The sequence below is a fragment of the Macrotis lagotis genome, chromosome X (genome assembly GCF_037893015.1).
Source record: "Macrotis lagotis isolate mMagLag1 chromosome X, bilby.v1.9.chrom.fasta, whole genome shotgun sequence".
Classification (NCBI taxonomy): Eukaryota; Metazoa; Chordata; class Mammalia; order Peramelemorphia; family Peramelidae; genus Macrotis; species Macrotis lagotis.
In genome coordinates this window covers 504,721,629-504,747,501 of record NC_133666.1, presented here as the reverse complement: position 1 = coordinate 504,747,501, position 25,873 = coordinate 504,721,629, and the positions used below count along the sequence as shown (strand labels likewise).

At 37.5% G+C, this 25,873-nt stretch overlaps 1 protein-coding gene and 1 pseudogene across 4 annotated transcripts in view; both read right to left on the bottom strand.

Annotated features, from left to right (window-relative positions):
* Positions 1–25,873, bottom strand: part of LOC141501393 (cytidine monophosphate-N-acetylneuraminic acid hydroxylase) — an 80,880-nt gene that overhangs the window by 29,894 nt on the left and 25,113 nt on the right. For all 4 annotated transcript variants that reach the window (XM_074205307.1, XM_074205308.1, XM_074205309.1 and 1 more), the window contains 2 exons: positions 19,535–19,682; positions 1,994–2,075 (listed from right to left, as the gene is read on the bottom strand). In XM_074205307.1, the coding sequence (XP_074061408.1) occupies positions 1,994–2,075; positions 19,535–19,682 (230 nt within the window). The remainder of the gene's footprint in view (positions 1–1,993; positions 2,076–19,534; positions 19,683–25,873) is intronic.
* Positions 12,503–18,018, bottom strand: LOC141496839 (cullin-1 pseudogene; annotated as a pseudogene).

The window sequence follows — 25,873 nt, the reverse complement described above, 5'->3', positions numbered from 1 at the left end:
TATCTATATTTTAGGAAATAATGCCTGTTTTATGAAAATCAAAAAGAAATTACATATGTGAATAATGTGTTATGACCTGTAAATCACTAAGCAGACCAAAGAAATTAATCAGAGAAGCAAAGTGGACAAAAAGCTTACAGTTAAAATATTTAACATTATATTCTGATTTTTCAAGACAACAAATACTTCCATTGTATAATAGGTTTTCTACATGGATTAGGACATGCTCTTAATGAAGCACTTAACACAACTGAACCCTTCACCCTAGACAGTAGCTATGTCCAAATGGTAGTACTCCAAGGAATCAATTGAGAGTATGACTGAATTTGCAGAAACACATCACCAACTTCTGAGAGGGGGGTGGGGGATATGAAACAACTGAAAATACATCTCCCTCTGGATAGTGGAGTCAGTGACCACATCTTGGCAAATTAAGAATACTATAAAATAATCTTAGCATTGTTTTAGGCTTTTAGGGTCTCTTTGTGCCTCTGAAATGAAGTACAAATTCAGTTTTGTAGCACACTTACTAGGAGGGCAATCACCTAGTCCAGTTCCCTTACTGTAAGGACTCCATGAGGAAAACTGATGCCTAGAGATGAAAATGACTTGTCTAAGGTCATACAGATGAAAAGTAGCTGAGCTGGACTTTGAAACCATATCCTCTGACTACTATTTCTGGTTTCTTTTCCCTATGAATTGAATTTACTTGACATTTATGACCTCTACTTACCATTCCAGCTTTATTTCCTATCAATTCCTTCCATATAGTCTATGTTTCAGTGAAGGTGGATTAATACTAGCTCTATGATCTTGTCTTGTCCCTTCATGCATTTGCACAAAGCATCTTCTTTGTTCTCTACATCTCTACTTCATTAAGTCCTTATTTTTCTATCACTTTCATAGAGTCTAAGTTCCTTGAGGGCAAAGACCATAAAATTTTTCATCTTTGTTTCTCTAATATTTAGCTGTGCACATGGAAGATACATAAATAACATCTATAACTGGAGTTTAAAGTTAAATAATAATAAGTAATATGTACAGTGAGGACCCTGACTTGAAGTCAAAACAGGCATATTTGCAAATCCTGGTTAAGAATTTGAACTTATTCATATTTGAACTCTCACTACTATGTGCATGATTTAACTAAATCATTTCACTATTTCAATTTCCACATCTGTAAAATAGGAATTATACTTATAGTGCTTACCTCAGGTTTATGTTGTGTATAATGTCTTCTGCAAGCTTAAAAGCATTGTTTATTTATTTATTTATTTATTTAGGTTTTTGCAAGGCAATGGGGTTAAGTGGCTTGCCCAAGGCCACACAGCTAAGTAATTATTAAGTGTCTCAGACTGTATTTGAACTCAGGTACTCCTGACTCCAGGGTCAGTGCTCTATCCACTGCGCCACCTAGCCACCCAAAAGCATTATTTAAATATGTAAGATACTCATATCTTTGTCCTTTCAAAAAAGATGAAAATATAGAATTAAATATACAGTGTCAAACAAAAGGACTGGCCACGGATTTTAGTGTACAAAGCAAAATTCCCAAAATCTGATATGAAACATAAAAGAACTAGGCACAGTTAACACTTGAGCAGTTAAATAAATACAATTACTGGGGCTTTATTCCACAGACAATCTGCCTACTACAATAAAGGTGTCTTTACACCACCATAAATAAACAATAAAAAAAAAGGAAGGAAGATTGCAATGTATTCCACCCTATTAAAATAAGGAAAATAAAGTTTAGAGGAAGATTGCAGGTGCCATTTCATTAAAATCTATATAAAGTTTCTGTGATGCTTTCAATGGACAATGCATCTCATTGTAGTCTAGTAGATAAAGCACTAGCCCTGGAGTCAGGAGGATTTAAGTTCAAATGAGGTCTCAGATACTTAATAATTACCTAGCTGTGTGACCTTGGGCAAGTCACAAACCCCATTGCCTTGCAAAAAAAAAAGAAAAGCATTTAAGGATAATCCATTACCCTTATACTCCACAATGATGCAAGTATCCATTTCAGGGTGAACACCATCCATCAAGATCATGAATCGAAGATTTTGATCTACCTGGAATCAAATCATAACAAGAGTATTTGCAATTGTCAGCTTGACTTTTCAACATTTATTCAATAGGTATTTATCAAGAAGCTACTATATCATCTGCCAAATATAGTTCCCAGCAATGTGAAGGGATTTGAAAAAATGAAAGTCTTGCCCTTGAGCACCTTGCAACTGGGTAGAAAGGATAATATGTAATAAAATATGCTACAAAGTTGAGTATGATGTTTGTAACAAAAGCACTAAGGAAATCCAGGAGGGAGAAAGAGAGAGTACATAAGCCCTGAGTATTAGGGGAGGTTTCATAAAAGAGGAAGAGATTTTTGAGTAAAATTTCAGCCATTAAAGGATAGGGTAAGAGAAAAATCCCAGCAAAAGATAAGGCCATAGGGTAGCTAGGTGGTGTAGTGGATAAAGCACCGGCCTTGGAGTCAGGAGTACCTGGGTTCAAATCCAGCCTCAGACACTTAATAATTACCTAGCTGTGTGGCCTTGGGCAAGCCACTTAACCCCATTGCCTTGCAAAAAAAACTTTAAAAAAAAGGAAAATAAGGTAGACAGGAGCATCACTGGGAAGTTTTTCAAATGATGGACTAAGGAATATTGACTCTTATCTGTAGGCAATGTGGGGCTTCTGGGGACCTCTGAAAAGGGATATAAAATGGACAGAGCTACATATAGGTGGGTTACTGGCCATGCTACTGAGAATGGATAGGAGATGAAAGTCACTGGAATTGGAAAAGTTCATCAGGAGGCAATCAATAATCCAGAAAGATTTTGAGAACCTAAATGAAGGTGGAAGTAGAAATAATGGGGAGGAGGTGAGATAATTAAAAGACATTTTGGAGGTAAGATCTGTAGAACTTGGCTGCTTATTGAATGTGAGAAAAAGAAAAGTCACAGATGACTCTAAGGTTTGAGGTTAAGTGACTAAAGAATTGGTGGTGCCTTTAATAGGAAGAGTAAAGTGAGGAAAAGAAACAGACTGAGGAGAAGATGAGTCAGTTTTGACTATATTGAGTTCAAGGTATTGACACGAAACTCAAGAGGAAATGATCATCAGGCCATAATGAGGAAAACTGGACAGGTTAAGAAAAGTAGTATAAGAAAAAGAGTGCTATATTTAGAGTTAGAAAATCTCTGTTCAAAACCCATCTCTGCCACTTACTACATATGTGACTTTGGGCAAGTAATCAATCTCTCTAAGCCTCAGTTTTTCTATAGATAAAATGTTGGAGATCATCAACATTTGGGGAAAGAAAAACTAGCAAAAGAATTAGAGAAGAAGTGATTAGATAAGTTGGAGAAAAATCAAACAGTATCACGAAAGTCAAGGAAAGAAAAGTTATAAAGGTTAATTTCTCCTGCTTCCTAGTTAGGCTTCTGAGCAGGTTAAGAATATAGTAGGGACAGCTAGGTGCCACAATGGATAGAGCACCAGCCCTGAAATCAGAAGGACCTGAGTTCAAATTTGACCTTAGACACATAATAATTTCCTAGCTGTGTGACCTTGAGCAAGTCACTTAACCCCAATCAAAAGGAAAAAAGTAATAAGCAGGCCTCTTCTGGTGGCAAAGGTAAATCTGGCAAGCCACTGAGGGATTAATTGCTGTCTGTCTCTTCCTTAGGTTTCCAAACTGGCCTGAGCACAATGGGGCTATGGCCACAAGCCTAACAGAATGAGTTGAGCAGTTGAATGTTGTGTCAACATGTTATTTTTTAAGGGAGGGCTAGCATGAGCATGTTTGTAGGGAAAAGAGAAATAGCGAGCAGATAGATATGGAAGATTGTGAGAGAGTGGAAAAAATAATGGAGGTAATCTGCTGGAGAAGACATGAGGGATCTGTAAACTGATCTGTGAACTTTCATCAGCTTTCATCAGTAGATTTTGCTCCTATTCTGTCTAGATTAGTCCCTCAGTGGTTGATACAATCTTATTCCTTCCTATCCTCTGTATCTTCAGGTAGTTGCCAAACTCTCTGTATCTACAGATAGTACAGGTAGTTGCCAAAAAACAATCTCCCAACCTCAACTAATTGCTTCTTCATTTTCATCAACCCTATCCTTCAAAGTCCTAAAAGTAGGATTTGTCCACCCATTGCGCCCTCCAGAAAGCCTGTTCCATTACTTCCATCTTAAACCTCTTCTATTCTTCTCATCTGCTTGTAAAACCACATTCCAAATCATCCTTTCTGATTACTAGTTACACTTTTGCTCATTAGAATTCAATGGTTCTGATGAAAGAGTAGGAATGTACTTTGCTCCCTAATGGCACTTTCAGATTTTCCCTCTGGCAGTAACCTCTCCTCCACTTAATCCATATCTATTACCTAAACAGATTCAGCTATTGTCTACTGACCTTCAGGACATTCTTCTTCTTTCTTCACTGTTTTCTGTCCTAGGTCAGTCTTTTGACCTCCAATCCTTTCCTTATTCCAGTAGACTTCAATACACATATTGATTTTTCTGCAAACACCATATTTTCCCATTCTTCAGTCAATTTCAAATCATGAAACCATGCTGACTGGATCCACTACAATTTTATGCTGGCTAATTTCGAACACACCCTCACAATAGCTAGGAAATTCTACTAAATGATTTTTGTTCTCATTGATCATAGTAGCTTCTCCAAAACTTTTCTTTTTTTTCTTAAAACTCCCACTACACCCTTCTCCCTTCATTCTTGACTAAGGATTTTACCTAATAATTCTAAAAATTCATCAGAAATTTGCTCTTCTCTCCTCATCATCTCATATTTCCTTCCTCCATTAGTAATTTTCCTCCAAATTGGAGGAAATACTTCTGCTTGCCTCCTCTACAAGTGTCCTTATGATAGGAGAAATCTGAAATAACTGTGGAAAGAACATTCAAGTTTCTAAGCGTATTTATTTATTAATCCATGCATTCCAATTACATAACAAATCAAGACTAAACCTCAGTCTGGCACTGGACCCTGAATACAGGGGAGATGAATTTTCACTGCATTAAAAGAAAACAATTAATAGACTATAAACTAGAAAACAAGATTAGGTAATCTGATTTCTAATTGAAAGAAAGATTAGGGATTTTGCAAGTTGGGAGGGTGATGAAAGAAGTTTCAAGAGAGGGGGAGCAAACTGGTTGACTTTTCTGATCAGATGTCATTTAATTCCCACAACTACAAAGTAGGTGGAATTTACAGGAAAATGAAACTTAGGCCCCAAAAAGGAGTTTCTTTTACCTGTTAGAATCAGTTTGGTTCATAATTCCCACAATTCTCTCATCTGTCATGTATTCTCCAGTAGATTGCCTCCATCATTATTTCCACTCTCTCACAATCTTCCATATCTATCTACTTGCTATTTCTCTTTTCCCTACAAACATGCTCATGCTAGTCCTCCCTTAAAAAATAAACCACTATATCTAATGTTTTTTGACTTCAGATAAATTTGAATAAGCTATCTAAAATTAGTACCTCCATTTTCTTTCCTCTTCCTCTCTTCAGCAATGTGTGATCTAGTTTCCAATTTATCATCTAACTGAAACTGTTCTCTCTGAAATTATCTCACCTCCTTCCCATTATTTCTTTTTTTTTCTTTTTTAGGATTTTGCAAGGCAAATGGGGTTAAGTGGCTTGCGGAAGGCCACTCAGCTAGGTAATTATTAAGTGTCTGAGCCCAGATTTGAACCCAGGTACTCCTTTCTCCAGGGCCGGTGCTTTATCCACTGCACCACCTAGCCGCCCCCCAAAATGGTTTTGTTTGTTTGTCTGTTTGTTTTTTGTTTTTTAGATTTTTCAAGGCAATGGGGTTAAGTGGCTTGCCCAAGACCACACAGCTAGGTATTTATTAAGTGTCTGAAGCCAGATTTGAACTCAGGTACTCCTGACTCCAAGGCCAGTGCTCTATCCACTATGCCACCTAGCCACCCCCCTGCCAATTATTTCTACTTCCACCTTCATTTAGGCCTTCAAAATCTCTCTTCTGGACTATTGATTGCCTCCTGATGAACTTTTCCATTTCCAGTGAGTTTCAACTCATCCATTCTCAGTAGCATGGCCAGTAACCCACCTATATGTAGCTCTGTCCAATTTATATCCCTTTTCAGAGATCCCCAGAAGCCCCACATTGCCTACAAATGAGAGTCCATATTCCTTAGTCCATCATTTGAAAAACTTCCCAACAATGTTCCTGTCTACCTTATTTTCCCTTAATTCACAATTCTCCTTCAGATATCTTTGTTATGGCCTTATCTTTTGCTGGGATTTTCCCTCATATTTTACCCTTCTCCTTGGCTCTCTATGCTTCACCTGAGTCCTGTATTTGAAGGCTAAACTTTGTATTCCACTCTAGTTGTTTCAACAGGAACATTTGAAATTTCCTTGGTTCATTGAAAGTCCATCTTTTCCCCTGGAAGATGTTGTTTTGCTGGGTAGTTGATTCTTAGTTGCATTCCAAGCTCTTTTGCCTTCTGGAATATTGCATTTGAAGCCCTACAAGCCATTAATGTAGTTGCTGCTAAGTACTGTCCCTCTGCTTCTAGGATATCAGGGCAATTTTCCTGTAGAAATTCCTTAAAAATGAGGTCAAGGCTCTTTTCCTGATCCTGACTTTCAGGTATCTCAATAATTTTTAAATTATCTTTCCTGAATTTGTTTTCCAGGTCAGTTGTTTTTTCAATGAGATGTTTCACATTTTAGTCTAATTTTTCATTCTTTTGGTGTTGAAGCACTGTATCTTGAATTCTTGCTCAGAGAGCTTTCTTATCTCCTTTTCCATATGACCAATTTTGCTTTTTATTTGTTGTTGTTGTTGTTGTTGTTTTTAGGTTTTTGCAAGGCAAATGGGGTTAAGTGGCTTGCCCAAGACCATGCATCTAGGTAATTATTAAGTGTCTGAGACCAGATTTGAACCCAGGTACTCCTGACTCCAGGGCCGGTGCTTTATCCACTACACCCCTTTATCTAGACACCCCTCAATTTTGCTTTTTAAAGCAAAATTTTAAAGCAAAATTCTCCTCAATAACTTTTTGAACCGTTTTATCCATTTGACCTATACTGGTTTTTAACATGTTATTTTCTTCAGCATTTTTTTCCATCTCCTTGACTAAGCTGCTGACTTCATTTTCATGTTTTTCCTGCAACTCTCTCATTTCTTTTCTCAATGTTTCTTCTATTTCCCTTATTTGATTTTCAAAATCTTTTTTGAACTCTTGTCATAGCCTGAGCTCAACTTTCATTTTTCTTGGAATCTTTAGATGCAGCAGCTTGTACTTCCTCATCTTCAGATTAAGTATTTTGATCCTTCTTGGGTTCATAGACAATGTATTTCTCAATGGTGTTCCTCGTTTTTTTCTGTTTACTCATTTCTCTAGTCTGGTCCTGGTTTTGGGGTGCTTCCTGAGCTTTTGAGTATTATTGGGACACCCCCCCCCACACACACACACACACAGGGATCTCAGTGTGTGAAGCTTTGACTTCCCTCCTGGTCTGTAAATGACCACAAGCTCACCCCTTCTGTCACAGGGCTTGGGGGGCTTGGGGGGCACTGTTCTATGAGGGGCCTAGACTGTGATCAGGATCTGAATGTGGTCAGAGCCCCAGAGTCCTGTTTCAGGTACAGAGGACAAATCTTGGAAATCTCTCCTACCTTTAATGGGCTTTGGTTGCCTGGAGGCTCCTGCTTCCTGGCTCCAAACCTTTTTCCATTTCCGGGATCTGGGCTGCTAGGGCCACCATGCTGACTGTGGCAACTGCCCTGAGGGCCTGGTCACTCTGACAGAGGTCCCTCCCCCACTGATCCCCTAAATTGTGCTTGGTATTCCCTAGGGTGTAGGTCAGGAAACTGCGCCCCCCCCCCCCCCCCCCCCCACTGCTGTGAGCCATGGCTTCCAGGCACCCTAGGGCTGCCTCCAGGAGGCATTAAGTTTTTTCACTCTGGCTGGATGCTCCTCTAACTCCATGGAGCGGAGTCTTTCCACTATTTTCCAGGTTACTTTGGTTTGGAGAATTGCCTCACTGGATCTTTCTGTGGGTTCTGTCTCTGGAAAATTTAGAGTCATAATTTTAAGATTTTTGAAATATTATGGAGAGAACATCTAAGCGAGGATCTTCTCCTGTTGCCATCTTCACTCTGCCCTGAAACAGGGGAATTTCAAACTTTCCTATTGAAACAACCAGAGATGATGGCAAGTTTTCTGTATTATTTCTTGAAGAATGAAGTCTAGGCTCTTCTGATCATGACTTTCAGATAGCCCAATAATTTTTAAATTATTTCCTCTGGATCTGTTTCCAAAGTCAGTTGTTTATCCAATGAGATATTTCTCATTTTCTTTAATTTTTTACTTTTTTGGAAGAGTTTTATTTCTTCCTGATTTCTTACAAAGTCCTTTAATTCCATTCTGCATTTGAAGGAGCTATTTTCTTCAAAGAGCTTTTTTATCTCCTTTTCCAGCTGGCCAATTCTGCTTTTTAAGGCATTCTTCTCTTTATTTGCCTTTTGTTTTGCTTTTTCCATTAGGTCTAAACTGGCTTGTTTGTTTTTTTTTTAGATTTTTAGATTTTTTCAAGGCAATGGGGTTAAGTGGCTTGCCCAAGGCCACAGGGCTAGGTAATTATTAAGTGTATGAGGTCGAATTTGAACCCAGGTACTCCTGACTCCAAGGCTGGTGCTCTATTCATTGTGCCACCTAGCCACCCCTAAACTGGTTTTTAACATATTATTTTCTTCAGTATTTTTTTGTATTTCTTTCACCAAGCTGTTGATTTGGTTTTCATGATTTTTCTTGCATCACTCTCATTTCTCCTCCCAATTTTTCTTCCACCTCCCTTAATTGCTTTTCAAAGTCTTTTTTTGAGCTCATCCATAGTCTGAGCCCATTTTCTGTTTCTCTTGGAGGTTTTGGATATGGAAGCTTCAATTTTGTCATCATCTGAGTATGTATATTGATCTTCTATGGGACTAAAGTAATTCTCTATGGTCAAATTCTTCTTTTTTTTCTGTTGTTTACTCATTTCCTCATCCCAAGACTAACTTACAAACTTCCAAGGCTTTGGGGTTTTTTTGGGGGGGGACCTTTGGGGACACCCCACTGGGACATTTATTCCTCCAAGGTCTTATGCTCTCTTGCCTGTGCTTTGATATGTAGATGACCCTCCCCCACTTCCATATGCCCTAGAGTTGTAAGGAGGAGTCCTATTTGACTACTTAGCATGGAAGCCCAAACTGCAACCTGGATCTAATCTGGCAAACAGCAGACTTCTACCCCAAGGGAGAGCAGAAAATCTTCTGCAGTCTTCCCTGACCCCCTTACTGTCTCTGAGGGTGCAGGCTGCTTTCTCCAGATTCTTGCTGCAGATTCTGCAACCTATACTCCCTCACTCCACATTCATTCTGATGTAGCAGAATTCTCTCCCCACCCCTTCAAGCTGTTCCTGGGCTTTGTTGCAACCAGGGCTTTTGTCAGACTCCAGGTCCTGGTGAGACATACCTTTCCCATGGAACTTCTAATTTATCTTGAACTGGGAAAATGTATTACTCAGCCTTTCTGTGGGTTCTTCCCCTCTAAATTTTGACTAGAGTCATAATTTGTTGGCTTTTGGAGTTCTGGGGGGAAGGAGTTCCCAGGAAATGCTGCCTTTGAGCTGCCATCTTGGTTCCCATCTATTTCTTCTTGTATGATTTCTCCTCTCTAGATTTTTGTCAAACTGTTCTCTCTGTATTCTCTTCCTACCTGACTGGTTTTTCCTAGTCTCTTTTGCTGGATCTTCATCCATGTTACACCTAAGTATTGGTGTTCATTAAGTCTGTGTCTTCAAGACCCTCTTTTTTTCATTTCTATATTTTTTCCCTTGGTGTTGTTATCAGCTTCCCTGGATTCAATTACTATCTTATGGAAACTGTTCTCAGATTTTATATACTATGATCACTCTTTTAAGCTTTAGTCCCACATCACCAATCTCCTTTTGGATACTAGATATCCTATATACATCACAAACTCAGCACATACAGAACAAAATTTATTATCTTTCCCTTCAGATCATTTCTTTTTTGGAATTTTCCTATTATTGTTAGGGCACTAACATTCTTCCAGTAATCCAGATTCAAAATCTAGATATTAATCTCATGGTCTTCCTGTTGTTTAATTTCAAAAATTCAATCAGTTGCCAAAATTTTGTAACTTCTTTCTCTATAATTTCTCTCATACTCATCCATTTCTCTACACTAACACAGTGACCATTCTAATTCAAGTCCTCATCATCTCTCACCTGGATTATTTCATTAACCTTATAATTTGATCTTCCTACTTCAAATATTACCCTTTTCCAATCCATTCTCTACACAACTACCAAGTTGATTTTCCTTATATATAGGTGTGACAACATTGTCTTACTTTTCACTCTCACTAAATTCCTGTGGCTCCCTATTAACTCCTGGATCAAATATAAAGTCCTCTGTATGGTCTTTCAAGCTCTTCATGAGTTGGTCCCTTCTTACTGTTCCAATGCTCTTACATTCTACTCCTTCTTTATAAACTATGACCTAGCATACCAATCCAATTTCCTTGCATGCAACTCTTCATCTCTGTACCTTTGCACTGGCTGTTACCCATGCATAACATACTTTTCCTACCAACCACCAACTCTTTAGCATTCTTATTTCCTTTAAGACTCAACTTAAGCATCATTTTCTCCAGGGCTACTTTCTTGTTCTCTTGCTACCTCCCCAGTGACAGATTCCATCCCCTGTAAAGTCATCTCCCATCAATTTTTTATTTATCTTGCATATTTTGATTTATATACATTGTACCCCCCACATACAAAAATATTTATATTAGCTCTTTTTGTAGTGGCAAAGAATTGGAAATTGAGGGGATGCCCATCAATTGGAGAATGGCTGAACAAATTGTGGTATATGAATGTGATAGAATACTATTGTTCTATAAGAAATCATAAAGGGTGGGACTTCAGAAAAGCCTGGAAAGACTTGCATAACTGATTCTAAGTGAAGTGAGCAGAATCAGAAAAACATCATACACATTATATCATGATCAACTAGGAAGGACATCTCAGCAATACAATAATCAAAAACAATTCTAATGGGCTTGTAATGGAAAATGCCATCTATATCTAGAATAGGAGCTATGTAGTCTGAATGTACTATTTTCAATTTTTAAATTTTTAAAATTTATATTTTATGGGTTTTTTCCAATCATGTTTTTTTATTTTGGTTCTGATTCTTCTTTCACAACATGATTAATATGGAAATATGTTTAACATAGTTATACATGTATGAACTATGTTAGATTACTTTGTCAGAGAAAGGGGGATAGAAAGGAGGGAAGGAGATAAATGTGAAAATCAAAAGATTACCAAAAAAATTGTTGAAAGCTATCTTTACAGGTAGTTAGAAAATTTAATTAATTAATTAGTATTTATATACATTGTATCCCTTGATAACAAGAGTTACCTTTGCTTTTTCTTTGTATAGCCTGGGCTTAATATAGTGCCTATCATAAAGTAAGAACTTAATAAATGTTTGTTAATTGAGTGACTAAAGAACCTGCAGTTGAAGTATTATATTCAATGTTACAGAGAAATCAAGGAAAATAATTGAAAAAATTCCATTGGCAGAATGATTATATAAACTTGTCTGGATGAAAGCCAGATTACAAGTAGTTGAGGAATATATAGAAAGTGGGGAATTGTAAAAAAGTAATTTTATCCCCAATTGATAAATGGTCAAAGGATATTAATAGCAAGTTGTCAAATAAATAAATTAAAGCTATCTTGTAGTCATATTTTTTAAAAAGTGCACTAAATCTCTATTGATTAGAGAAATGCAAATTAAAATAACTCTGAGATACCAGAGATACCAATGGGATTGACTAATATGACAGAAAAGGAAAATGATAAATGTGGGTAAAGATGTGAGAAAAATGGAACACATGCTGTGTTGTGGAGCTGTGAATTGACAACCATTCTGGAGAACAATTTTTTTCTTTTAATTTGTTATTATTTTCACACATTAAGCACTATATACACTATACCCATTATTCAAATGGTTGTTCATAGAAAATTACACCTGGGTCCACTCAGACTAGGTCTCAAAGTGCTGCCAACTTTATAAAAGACTGCCTATAAAGACAGCAGTTAATCACATAATCAATGTATTGATTTAAATGCAGTAGCATGCAACCCTCAGTATCGAAGGTTTGAATCCTCTCTGTTCATAAGTTAGGTTAGATGGTGTTAGTGTTCATATTTACATCCTTGAAATATATTGATCCTGAGCAGTTACAGTATAAATCTGAGCCACCTGGCTGATGGGGATCTTGGTCTCAGGTTAGCCAAGGTAAGTCTGCATGGCAGCAGCCTTTCTGCAAGCCAGTTCAGTTCTTTCCACTGTTTCTATTGACTATTTACTGAGTGTCATACAGTCAGACAACTGCTACAAAAGTTAAGTCAAGTAACTGTAGGTGTCCTTTTCACCATCAACATGCTCCATGTATTCTTCTCAATGAGAATGTCAATGCTTTTCTCAATTACTGGCACCCGAGGTTTGAATCTTGAGGATAATGGAGTTAAAACTTCTCCAAGCAATAGCTAGTATTTTAGGACCTTTCTCATTTTCATAATCTACACAATAGCAACCTGAATCAATAGTTTCTGGACTTCCTCTGTATTTTTGTGTGTAGTCTCTTGTTCTTGTTTCTGTTCTGTCTTCATTGGCACATTGCTGTTAACTCTCAATTTCTTATTTTTATAACCAAGGAATAATTTTATTAAGGTATTTGACTTCAATTCCACTTCATCAACATTTGCATTTTCATCTTCCAAAATCCATAGCTTTCACTTCAACAAAATCTGTAGAACTTGTGCCAAGATATCCATTTTTATTTGCATGCTGACTGTTAACTGCTATAGTGTATGGGCATCATCTGTGCTGTATTGTAATTAGATCTGGAATGTCGGGGGCGGAGCCAAGATGGCGACATGAAGGGATCAAGTCTTAGGAGCTCTCTGATAAAAACTCATAAACTAAGGACTCTAACTAAACTTTCGAGAGACAGAACACACACAGAGGGACCCAGTGAGGCAGTTCTCCTACTCAAGGTAACCTGGAAAAGAGCAGAAAGGCTCTGCTCCCTGGGGCCGGAGGGGCGGCCTGCCAGAGGGGTGGCCCACCAGAGCAAAAGAACTTCAGCCTCCCGGAGGCAGCCCCAAGGCACTGGGAGCCTCAGCTCACAGCAGCAGAGAAGTCTCCTGAGCTGCACCCCGGGGAGCACCAAGCACAAAGTGGGGGAACAGCAGGGGACCTCTGCCAGAGAGAGCACTTGGAGCCCAGCCCTCAGGGCACACAGCCAGCAGCCTGGTCTTTCTTCAGCCTAGACCCGGAAACAGAAGCAGGTGGAGCCGGTAAGCAGGAGCCCCCAGGGCATGAGCCCATGGAGCTGAGGGAGGGGAGTGAAGACAGATTGCAGAGCTCTGTCCTCTGCCCCTGGAACAGGACTCTGGGGCTCTGACCACATTAAGAACCTGATTGCAGTCTAGGCCCCCCGCCAGAACAGCAGGAGGCGCCCCCTCACCTCAGCCCTGTGGCAGAGTGGGGCGCTTATGGTCATTCACAGACCAGGAGGGAGGACAGAGCCTCACACACTGAGACCCTTGTGGGAGTGTCCCAAAAGCTCAGGAAGCACCCCCCAAAAACAGGCTTAGGCTGGGAAAATGAACAAAGAAACAAGAGGAAGACCATTGAGAAATATTTTGCAAATGAGCCCAAGAAGGATACTGTCTGAAGATGAGGAAGCACAAGCTCCTGCAGCTAAAGACTCCAAGAAAAACAGAAATTGGACTCAGGCTATGATAGAGCTCAAAAAAGACTTTGAAAATCAAATGAGGGAGTTAGAAGAAAAACTGGGAAAAGAAATGAGAGAGATGCAGGAAAAACATGAAAATGAAGTCAGCAGCTTAGTCAAGGAAATCCAAAAAAAATGCTGAAGAAAATAGCATGCTAAAAAACAGCTTAGGTCAAATGGATAAAACAGTTCAAAAAGTTATTGAGGAGAAGAATGATTTAAAAAGCAAAATTGGCAGATGGAAAAAGAGATACGAAAACTCTCCAAGGAGAATAAATCCTTCAGACAAAGAATAGAATTCAGGGAGATTGATGAATTTACCAGAAATCAGGAATCAATACTTCAAAACCAAAAAAATGAAAAATTAGAAGAAAATGTGAAATATCTCATTGAAAAAACAACTGATATGGAAAACAGACTTAGGAAAGATAATTTGAAAATTATTGGAATACCTGAAAGTCATGATCAGGAAAAGAGCCTTGACATCATTTTCAAAGAATTACTACAGGAAAATTGACCTGATATTCTAGAAGCAGAGGGCAAAATAGAAATGGAGAGAATCCACCAATCCCCCCAAGAAAGAGATCCCCAAAAACCAACCCCCCAGGAATATTATAGCCAAGTTCCAGAACTCCCAAGTCAAAGAGAAAATATTACAAGCAGCCAGAAGGACACAGTTCAAATATCGTGGAGCTGCAGTCAGGATCACACAGGACTTAGCAGCAGCTATATTGGAAGCTCGTAGGGCTTGGAATACAATATACTGGAAGGCAAAAGAGCTTAGAATGCAGCCAAGAATGAAAGACCCAGCAAGGCTGAATGTCCTCTTCCAGGGAAAAAGATGGACTTTCAATGAACCAGGGGAATTTCAAAGGTTCCTTTTGGAATGGCCAGAGCTGAACAGAAGGTTTGATCTTCAGATACAGGACTCAGGTGAAGCATGGAGATTGGAGGAGAGGGGGGAAATATGAGGGACTTAATGAGGATGAACTGCATGTATAGAAAAATGATACTGATAATATTCATATGAACCATCTCAGTTAATAGAGCAGGTAGAGGGAGCTTTTATAGTTGAAGCACAGGAGAAAGCTGAATTTGAAGATAAAATATGGTGTAAAAATGGAGTCAATAAGAAAAAAAGGGAAATGGAATGGTAGAAAGAAAAAGGAGAGGGGGAATAGTCCAAGCTATTTCACATAATAAGATTTTTTTTTATATTACAATGAGCTATTGCAATGATATGGAAGGGGGGAGGCAAGGGGGAATGAGGGAACCTTTGCTCTCATCAGAGATGGCTAGGAGAGGAAACAGCAAATATACTCAATGGGGTATAGACAACTGGAGTAAGAAGGAGGGGGGAGCAGGGGGAAGGGGTGGGGATGTGAATAAAGTAGTAGAGGATGGACCATGGGGGGACAGTGGTCAGATATAACACATTTTCTTTTTTTACTTCTTGCAAGGGGCTGGGATTGGATGGCCTGCCCAGGACCATAGGGCCAGGTGGATTCTGGGCCTAAGAGGTGGTATGGGGGCTCAGGGCTTCTTGGCCCCAGGACCAGGGATCTGTATGCTGCACCACTCAGCAACCCTACAGCAGAGTCAGAGTGAAAGGAGTGAGAAAATATAGTACATGGTAGTGGAGAAATAAGAAAGGAGGGAGTTGCGGTCAGCAATGGCAATGTTGGAAAAATATGGAAGTAACTTTTGTGATGGACTTATCATAAAGAATGTGATCCACTCATGACAGAGTTGATGCTGTTGGAACAAAGACTGAAACACATTTTTTGTTATTATTATTTGGGGGAGGGTGCAGGGCAAGTGGGGCTGGGTGGCCTGCCTGAGGTCACATAGCAGGGTGATCATTGGGTGTCTGGGGCCGGATTCGGACCCAGGTGCTCCTGGCTCAAGGGCCAATGCTCTGTCTGCCACCTAGCCACCCCTACTATTATTACTATTTTATTTTATTTTGGGTCTTTTTTTTTCTTCTTTTTGGTTTTTGCAGGGCAATGGGGATTGGGTGGCTTGCATGTCACATGGCTGAGTGATTATTGAGTTGACGAGGCTGTATATGGACTCGGGTGCTCGTGGCTCCAGGGCTGGTGCTTCATCCATTGCACCACCTGGCCATACCTACAATTATTACTATTATTTTTTTTCTCCCCCCTTTACTTTTTTGCCCAAGCAAGTCTATCTATATTCATGGGGGGAGGGGTATTTTGTTTACTTGTAAACAAGTATATTTTATTAATGTAAAGAAAAACATTTGTACAAAATGAGAATAAAAAATAAATTTAAAAAAAATTAAAAAAAAGATCTGGAATGTCAATGTCTGCATGGTGTGTCTGTTTTTAAAACAGTTGGTTATCAACTCCCCTTTAGATATCTGATACAACTAAGTCAATTTTCTTCCACTATAGCAACTAGAATAAAAATCAATAAATCTCTGATAACTGTGTTCCAAAACAGAAGGCAGGACAAATGCACAAGACTGCCAGAAGGGCCATGATCCAGAACTCAGAATTCAAATACTGAAATCCAGGTCCAGAGATTCTGAGTTTGTGAGCTGTTTTTTTTTAACTGTTCATTCAAGTCTTTGCTCACACTATTCTCTTGAAACATTCACTGAAGCTTGGACATATATTCAAAACCATAAACTTGCTTCAATTTAGAGATCACACTGATCTCAGCATCATCACTTTCACTATTCTGGTGCCCAAGTCTTTTTGCCAGCATTTTTGTGTAAAATCTCTGAAATACATCTTTATACTCAATGTATTTGAAGACAACCATCATTTGATTAAGTTTTGCTTCTTCTGGGTTCTTGGAGCTTTTCTTCAACCAGGAATCACAGTATCAGGCCAACAACTCGGGGGATTTACTTGATGACTGAGTCATTTTGGTTACCACCTTGATATTTATAAAGCCACCACAAACTTTATCAAGTGTAGCTACAAAGTCAGCATTATTGTTGAAGTCTGACATTACTAAACCATTATATTTCTTATGAACATCTAACACTGGCTGTACATATATTTTGAGGTCATTTAAAGCAGCCTCTCCACATTTTTCAATTGCAGCTAGACCCTTATTATGAATTTGCATTTCCAAAAGTTTTTTAAATTCTCCAAGGCTATTTTGAATTTGAGATACAAGATTATACATGTGTCCCAAATGTTCATTTTTGTCAGCATCTAATAAATTCTAAAATTCTGTGAGGAAAATCTCCAAATGTTTTTCAATGAGCACTTGTTCACATTTCCATGCTAACTCATCCTGTATGTTCTCATGAAGGGAAACCTGAAGTCACAACTGTTCCTTGAGTAGATGACCTTTTGCCTTTTTCATGTACTCTGTAACATAATTCTGTTGCAAAAACTCAGTGCTCTCCCTTATTTAAAACCTTTCTGTATCAACCAAGAATGGTGATTCAAAGGATTCTTATATACTGTAAGTGTGTGTCCTTTGGTAGAGGCATCATCTTCATTAAGCCTAAGTTCCACATATGATTATATACTTAGTCTTATACTGATGGTTTCACTATTTCTTTCCTTTTCTATCAGTTTCAAAACAGAATTTTTTTGTTTAATGTACTGAATAAACAATTCCTCCAAGTCACCAATACAAGTGAATAGATAGATTTATTTCATATATTCCTTTTCATCTTTCATTACACTCACAGCAAACCCAATGTCAATTGAGGTAGGCACAAATTCCATTCAGCACTTTGCTTGAAAATCAATAATCTTCCCATTGTTTAGTACAGAATTTCAGTACACTTTCATCCATCAAATCTTCTCCATCCTTAAGAAGGTTTGTCAAATAATTCTTCTGAAATTCTTTTAGTCACTTGTATAATTCCAAACCAACAAACTGAGCTCCTCCAGGTGTTTGACCCTTCTTTGATTTAGAAGGGAGCACTCCAGGTCCTCAAATTTTGTTGAACAGGTATACACTAGTACAATGGTTATAAACATGAGTGTAGAGTTCCATATATCTGGACTTCACCATTCTTTGTCTGATAATAAATTTGTTGGATTCCAGCTCTGAGATCATCCCAGATCTGGTCAAGACCAATCTGCTTTTGTCCATGTGGATTCTGAGTCCTGTTAGATGACATTTTGTATATTATGATATTTTCCTATGAGCAATGTTTTATTTGAGATCTAGCTAATCCTCCATTAGATGAGCATATGAAGTATCATTCCAAATTCAGTAATAGCAGCTCAGAAGAGTTCTTTATGAGTGAGGAATAAGATTGTCTTCCAAGCAAACCCACATCTTTCTCTTGGTCCAAAGAAGTTCTACATGCATCACCATCTGCCCCACAGGGTCTCTAGTGCAGTTGAGTCCCCAGTCTGCCAAGGTCTGACCATATCCCACACCCCAGGGGTCACCCAGACTCTGGAGAACAATTTATAACTATGCTCAAAGGGCTATAAAACAGGGGATACCCTTTGATTCAGCAATACTACAACTTAGATTAATGTATCTCAAAGAGATCATAAAAAGGGGGAAAAGATCCATATCTACAAAACATTTATAGTAGCTTTTCTTGTGGTGGCAAAGACTTGGAAATTGTGGGGATGATATCAGTTGAGGAATGACTGAACAAATTGGGGTAAATGGATAGAATAGAATAATTTTCTATTTAAAAAATGATGCAAGGTGGGCATTGGCCCTGGAGTCAGGAGTACCTGAGTTCAAATCTAACCTCAGACAATATTTACTTAGCTGTGTGACCTTGAGCAAGTCACTTAACCCCATTGTCATGTAAAAAAACAAAAATGAATGAATGAATGAATAAATGAATAAATGATAAGCAGATAGATTTCAGAAAAACTTTGAAAGACTTGCACATATTAAGTGAAGTGAGCAGAACCAGAAGAACATTATATGCAGTAACAGCAACATTGTTCAATGATCAATTATGAAAGACCTAGCTCTTCTCAGGAATATAATGATCTAAGACAATACCAAAAGACTCATGTTGGAAATGGCTAACCACATTCAGAAAAAGAACTATGAAGTCTGAATGCATATTGAAGCATACTATTTCCACTTTGTTTTGTTTTTTCTTTCTCTTTTTTTTTCATTTTGTCTGATTCTTTTTTTTACAACATGACTAATGTGGAAATATATTAAACATGTTTGTACGTGTATAACCTATAACAGATTGCTTGCTCTTTTGGGGGGGAGAGAGGAAAAAATTTGGAACTTAAAATCTTACAAAAATAAATGTTAAAATTAACTTTATATAAAATTGGAAAAATAAAATATAGTAGTATTTTATTTAGTGCAAAAAAGTAATTACAAAAAAAATTAATCTCACAAAGAAGGAGACATAGTTCAAAGGACTGACAATTGAGGAAAAGATGAGTCAGTAAGTCCTTTAAATTTTGAATAATTTCTATTGTCCAGTTTTGGAAAAAGGAAACTCATCTTTGATAAGCCTTAATTTAATATGATTCCACCCAAGACTGAACCTGACTTTGAGACTATTTCTATACAACATGAAGCAAATGAAAATTTATATTTGCCTTCTTAATTCAGTGTATTCTAAAATGATGGTATTGCCTCATGGTAAACCTCTGAAAAGCATTACTAAAATTACTAAAAGCAGCCAAATGTCTGACCTTCTGCCAAATCCCAAATGGCACCAAATGAATGTTGGTCAATGGCACACCACTTTGTCTCAGATTCCAAAACACAGGCCTTTCCGTGTTTCCAACAAAAATAGGGATGTTTGGTCTTCGGTCAGCAAGCTTCTTCAGAGTAGGATAACTAGGTTCAGGAGGAGGAAAAAGTAAGACTTAAAAACAGAAATTACATCATAAGAAACAGAATATTTCTTTGTGACTATTATTACAGAAGATAGGTATTATAAAAATTGATTTTTCTCCATTTTTCAGAAGAACCAGTCATACCTAAACATATGGAATGGAATAAGGAGAGTTTTCAGGAAGAAGATGCCACTCTTAGAAATCATCTGTGTTTGAATTCGTGTGTCAGGTTCACAGACAATATAAGCTGGCTCTTATTACAGTACTACTGATGGAGATCACCCCAGTTTTCATTTTTCTTTCTGCTATAAGCAGTAGAGGTCTTTTGGGACAAAAGGCAGAAGTAATTTTCACCTATGGATTAGGACTGAAGGACATATAAGGTAGTCTCATTTGGAAGAGACATTTTTTTAAAGTTTTTGCAAGGCAAATGGGGTTAAGTGGCTTGTCCAAGGCCACACAGCTAGGTAATTATTGTCTGAGGTCACATTTGAACTCAGGTACTCCTGACTCCAGGACCAGTGTTCTATCCACTGTGCCACCTGACCGCCCCTGGAAGAGACTTTTTTTTACAGGATCTGTATTTATCTTTTGGCTTCATTGTAAAGTCAATATTATTAACCAGAAACACAGTCAAACTTGGGAAATCAACATAGAACAATGACAAGAAGGCTGAACATGGAGTCATAGAACCTGAGTTTGAATCCCAGCCCTGCCACTTACTGCCTGTATGAACCTGATCAATTTACCTCATCTCTCTAGGACTCAATCTCTTCATGTGTAAAAAAAGAAATTGGAGTAGATAACTCCCAAAATCCTTTTCAGCTCTAAATCTATAGTCCTTTGAACTTCATCTGAACTTCACCAAATCAGAATTTGTAATAATTCAAATACAAGTCATTCAGTCTGAAAATATTTACTGGTTGACCACAATGTGACCAACTCTGCTATCAAAGAATTCTTTCTCTGCAAAATCTTAACATCAAATAAAGTCAAGGAGATAAAGTTACTCAATTTTTTAAAAACAAAGACCTCAAGAGAGTAAAGGTCCTTCAAATGGTCCTTTAATTTCCAATTTAATTCTTGTGTATTAAAATACTTTTGATAGATGACCAGAACAATGCCTTCCATATCAAATGTGCTTCAATTCAAGTGGCTCTGAGATTTTCAATAAACTGTGTGGATTGAAATCTATTTTGAATTATGATTTCCTTTTTTACTAACTTAACTAATATTATTTATTAGTGTCCATGTTTCTCTTATTTAATATTTGGTAGTATGGCATAGGTATAAAGTGCCTCCCTAAAGTACAGAAGCCCTAGGTTCAAGTTTTGCCACTGATACATATATGCTATGTGACCCTGGACAAGTCACTTAGCCTCTGAGAGGTCTGGTAAACTGCTAAAAGGAGAAGTCCAAAAATATTTGTTGACCTGCATTAATGGATGTTTTCTTTTCTGCTAGGGAATTCCACACCTTGATAGTATCATAGTTTCAGGCATCCTTTCCCTACCCCAAATCTTCTTTCATATATTTAATATACAACATTAACATTTCATTTCCCTGAAATGTTTCTATAATAGAGACTTTTCAAAATTTTTCCAGTCCTCAGGAGACACCAAAATAGCACTAGCCACAATGAACATCAGTGAAATTCATTTACAGATTCTTCTAACAAAATTAACTTTCAAATGATAAATTTTCATCCCTTAAATACAGTTTGCTTTCTTTTTTTCCTCCATAACTTTTGCTTCATTTTGGGAGTGGGAAATTTAATATGCTTTACAAAATCAACAGCTTCCTATTGGTTTGGACTAAGGTCCAATATGCAGGCTATGATCTAATGATGATACCACTAAAAATAAGCATTTGATCCCACTGACAAATGGAATCTATATTACTTTGTTGGAGACAAAGCAAGGAAAAATCTACAATGTACTGATCTGAAAGTCTAGATATATTTCCATCTAATTCTGTCCAGATTACACTTTATCACCTTTGACACTTTCTCAGGGCAACTGTGTTATACAACAATTTTCTTTCTTTCTACTTTCCCTTATCATGTAACAGTATCTTCATCCTTACAAAAATTAGTTAAACTTTACTGCAATACATTATTATATTGCCGATGAGTTATGAAATCATCTATTACATAATTCTAAAATTGGTTTCTGTGGGGAACAGTCATAACAAAAATAAGACATTGAGAAAAGTCGTGTGGACTTTGGATAGGACTGTCTCAAGTAATCCTACATGTCTAGATATTTTTCCAAATTTTTTTGAAAAGCAAAGACTTTTTAATACAAAGAATCTATCTTGATCAAGTAGGAGCCAACAAGATTAAAATAGGTGTCAGAATTGTAATCTGTCTGCAATTTTCTTCAAAACTGGTAAAATACTTTAAAATTGCTATTGACACAGTGGAGAAGACTTCTGGAAGATCTAAGTTCTAAGATATTTATTGGCTGTATGGGTCACTTAACCTCTGATTTCCTCTGTTTCCTCAACTTTAAAACAGGGATAATAACAGCAGCTATTTTCCAGGATTATTGTAAAGATTAAATAAAATAATAAATAGTTTTAAAGCACTTAGCACAGTGGTTGACCCACATTATTTAACAAATATTTCCATCCAAAATATCTTAATTTCAACAATATAAGTACTGCTTTCACCAATACTAACAGCAAGTGTTGGTTTTGTAAACTGATATGGTCACAAAATCCAGTCAATCTGTTGCTCTGTTGAACAGCTCTTATGTGTACTTATATTACACCTAGATCAGAGACATGGAAGCTTCCACTTTTTTTGCTATTAGTTTTCTCTTTTCCCCAGAATACATCCTATCTTTCCCATATGACAACTTATCTTAGACTTAGCAATATCTATCATTACTTAATCTATCTCCCAATATCTATCATTGCCCCCTCCCTTAATCTTTTATTCTCTATGTTAAACATTCCCAGTTCCTTCAGTTGATTTCCCCATGTAACTTTTCCATCCCTATCATCACCTTTCTGGTCTACCTCTTCTAGATTTTCAGGATGTCTATGTCCTTGCTAAAATATGGTGTCCAGAAAGGAACATAGTACTCCAGTCAAAGTGAAATTATTACGTGCCTTGATCTGGACCCTATAATTCTTTTATTTTTAGTTTTTTGCAAGGCAAATGGGGTTAAGTGGCTTGCCCAAGGCCATACAGCTAGGTAATTATTAAATGTCTGAGACCGGATTTGAACCCAGGTACTCCTGACTCCAGGGCCCAATGCTTTGTCCACTGCGCCACCTAGCCACCCCTGACCCTATAATTCTTAATGCAATATAAGATCGCATAAATATTTCGATTTTCATGTCATACTGTTACTTCATGAAATAACTTGTTGGTCCATCAAGGTCACTAGATTTTTTTCCCCTAAGTTTTAAAGCAACAAAAAAATGGCAAGGTCAATTTCTTCAACGAGTTTCTTTATGTCTATAACTTAGTACAGAAAATGTAGGATTCCTTTTTTATCAGGGTGGATTAGAAAGAAGTTTAGGCTTGGACAAATGGATAGATCTTGACCTCAAATGTTCTTTATAAGACCAGATCCATCTTTTTTCTGGTCCTCCTCTTTGAGTTTACCTGATCTTATTCATAGCTTTCATTAAAAAAAAACCCAACAGTAGTGGAGTAGGTAAAAGGGAAAACATTATGGGAGGAAATGGTTAGAAGCAAAACAGACTTTTGAGGAGGGATAGGGGAGAGAGAGAGAGAGAGGGAGAGAGAGAGAGAGAGAGAGAGAGAGAGAGAGAGAGAGAGAGAGAGAGAAAGAGAGAGAGAGAGAGAGAGAGAGAGAGAGAGAGAGAGAGAGGAAACAAGAATGGGGGGGGGGGAACCCAGTAACCATAACTATGAATGTAAAAGAGCTGAGCTCATCTATAAAATGAAACAAGTAGTAGAATGGATCAGAAACAACATGTTGTTTATAAGAGACTCAACCAAGGCAGAAAGCCACAAAAAAGAGTCAGAATAAAGGACTAGTGTACAATTTTATATGCTTCACTTAAATTTTTTTTTTTAGATTTTTCAAGGCAATGGGGTTAAGTGGCTTGCCCAAGGCCATATGGCTGGGTAATTATTAAGTGTCTGAGGTCACATTTGAACTCAGGTACTCCTGATTCAAAGGCCAGTGCTCTATCCACTCTGTCACCTAGCTGCCCCCACTTAAATTTTTTTTAAAAAAATCTGAAATAGCAATCCTGATCTCAGAAAAGCAAATGCAAAAATAAACCTAGTTTAAAAGAAAATAATCAGGGAAACTACCTTTTGCTAAAAACATAGACAATGAAGCAATATCAAAAAATTTTACAGCAAGTTTCTCAGATAAATATCAAGTATAGAATTAAATCAGATTTATAAAAATTAGAGCCAACCTCCAATTGATAAATCGTCAAAGGATATAAACAGGCAGTTTTTCAAAGAAGAAATCAAAACTATCTGTAGTCATATTTTTAAAAAGTAATAAGTCACTATTGATTAGATAAAAGTAAATAAAAAACTGAGAAAGGCAATTGAAAGCAACTCTGAGGTACCACTCCACAACTCTCAGAAAAGACAAATGCTGGAGGGAAAAATAAGCTCATTCATGAACTATTGGTGGAATAGTGAACTGGTCTAAGCTTTCTGGAAAACAATTTGAGGTTATGCCCATAAGATTATCAAACTGTGATTGATTCAGTGATACTACTAAATCTGTAGTCCAAAGCGATCAAAGAAACAGGAAAAGACCTTATGCAAAAATATTTAAAACTTCTTTTCGTAGTGTCAAAGAATTGGAAATCAAAGGGGATGCTCATCAATTGGGGAATGGCTGAACAAGCTGTGGCATACAGCCATATTAGGCTGTGGTGCCAAGGCAACCACAGGCAGAACTTGAAATTAATAAATCTAGTAACATTTTAGGAGTGAATTAATTAAATATTTGATGAAATATAGCCCTTGAATGTTATTAAATATTCAATGATCCTTGGCAGAAAAACTGTTCCTCACCCCTGTGCTATAAGAAATGATGAGAAGATGAGACAGCTAGGTGGAGTAGTGGATAGAGCACTCAACCTAGAGTCAGGAGGACCTGAGTTCAAATTACCTAACTGAGTGACCTTGGGCAGGTCACTTAACCTCATTGCCTTGCAAAAAAAAAAAGAAATGTTGGGGGGGGTAGTTTCAGAAAAACATGACAAGGCCTATATGAACTGTGAGAAGAACTAGGAGATCATTGTGCAAGGTCATAGAAATATTGTAATGATGATCAACTGTACAAGATTGATCTGATCAGTACAATGATCCCAAGGACTCGTGATGAAAAAATGCTATATACTCCAGAAAACTGATGAACTCTGAAGGAAAACTGAAGTACAATTTCTTTATTTTCCATGCTTTTTTGTAATATGACTAATATGAAAATATATTTTGCATGATTTTGCATGTATAATTGATATATTGCTTGTCTTCTCCATGAGTGGGGGAGGGGAGGGGAGGGATGGAGAGAATTAGAACTCAAAAGTTTCTAAAATATTCTTTTTTTTCTTTAGGCTTTTGCAAGGCAAATGGGGTTAAGTGGCTTGCCCAAGACCACACAGCTAGGTAATTATTAAGTGTCTGAGACCGGATTTGAACCCAGGTACTCCTGACTCCAGGGCCAGTGCTCTATCCACTACGCCACCTAGCTGCCCCTAAAATATTCTTAAAATAAATAAGTAATAAATCGAAAAAGATCTCTCTAGATTTCGAATGCTATTTAATTTGCCTTTTTTCTTCTGCAAACATGAAAGGCATGTCATTTGGCTTTATGCAAATCAATGCTAGTAAGTTTCCAAAGTCATATTTGAACTCAGGAATATGAGTCTTCCTGATTCCAGAACCAGCTAACAATATAGAGCTAACTATGTGTTAAATACTATGCTAAGCACTTTAAAAGTAAGCATCTAGTGCTATTTCATTTGATTCTTTTTATGGTCATCAAATACAAATTCCTCACAACAATCAAAATAAGTAACTGCTGTTATTATTCCCATTTTACAGATGAGGAATAGATGAGATGTGTGATCCTAGGCAAGTCATTTAATCCTCTTTGCCTTAGCTTCCTCATCTGTAAAATGAGCTAGAGAAGAAAATGGCAAACCACTCCAATATTTTTTCCCCAAATAGGATCTTGA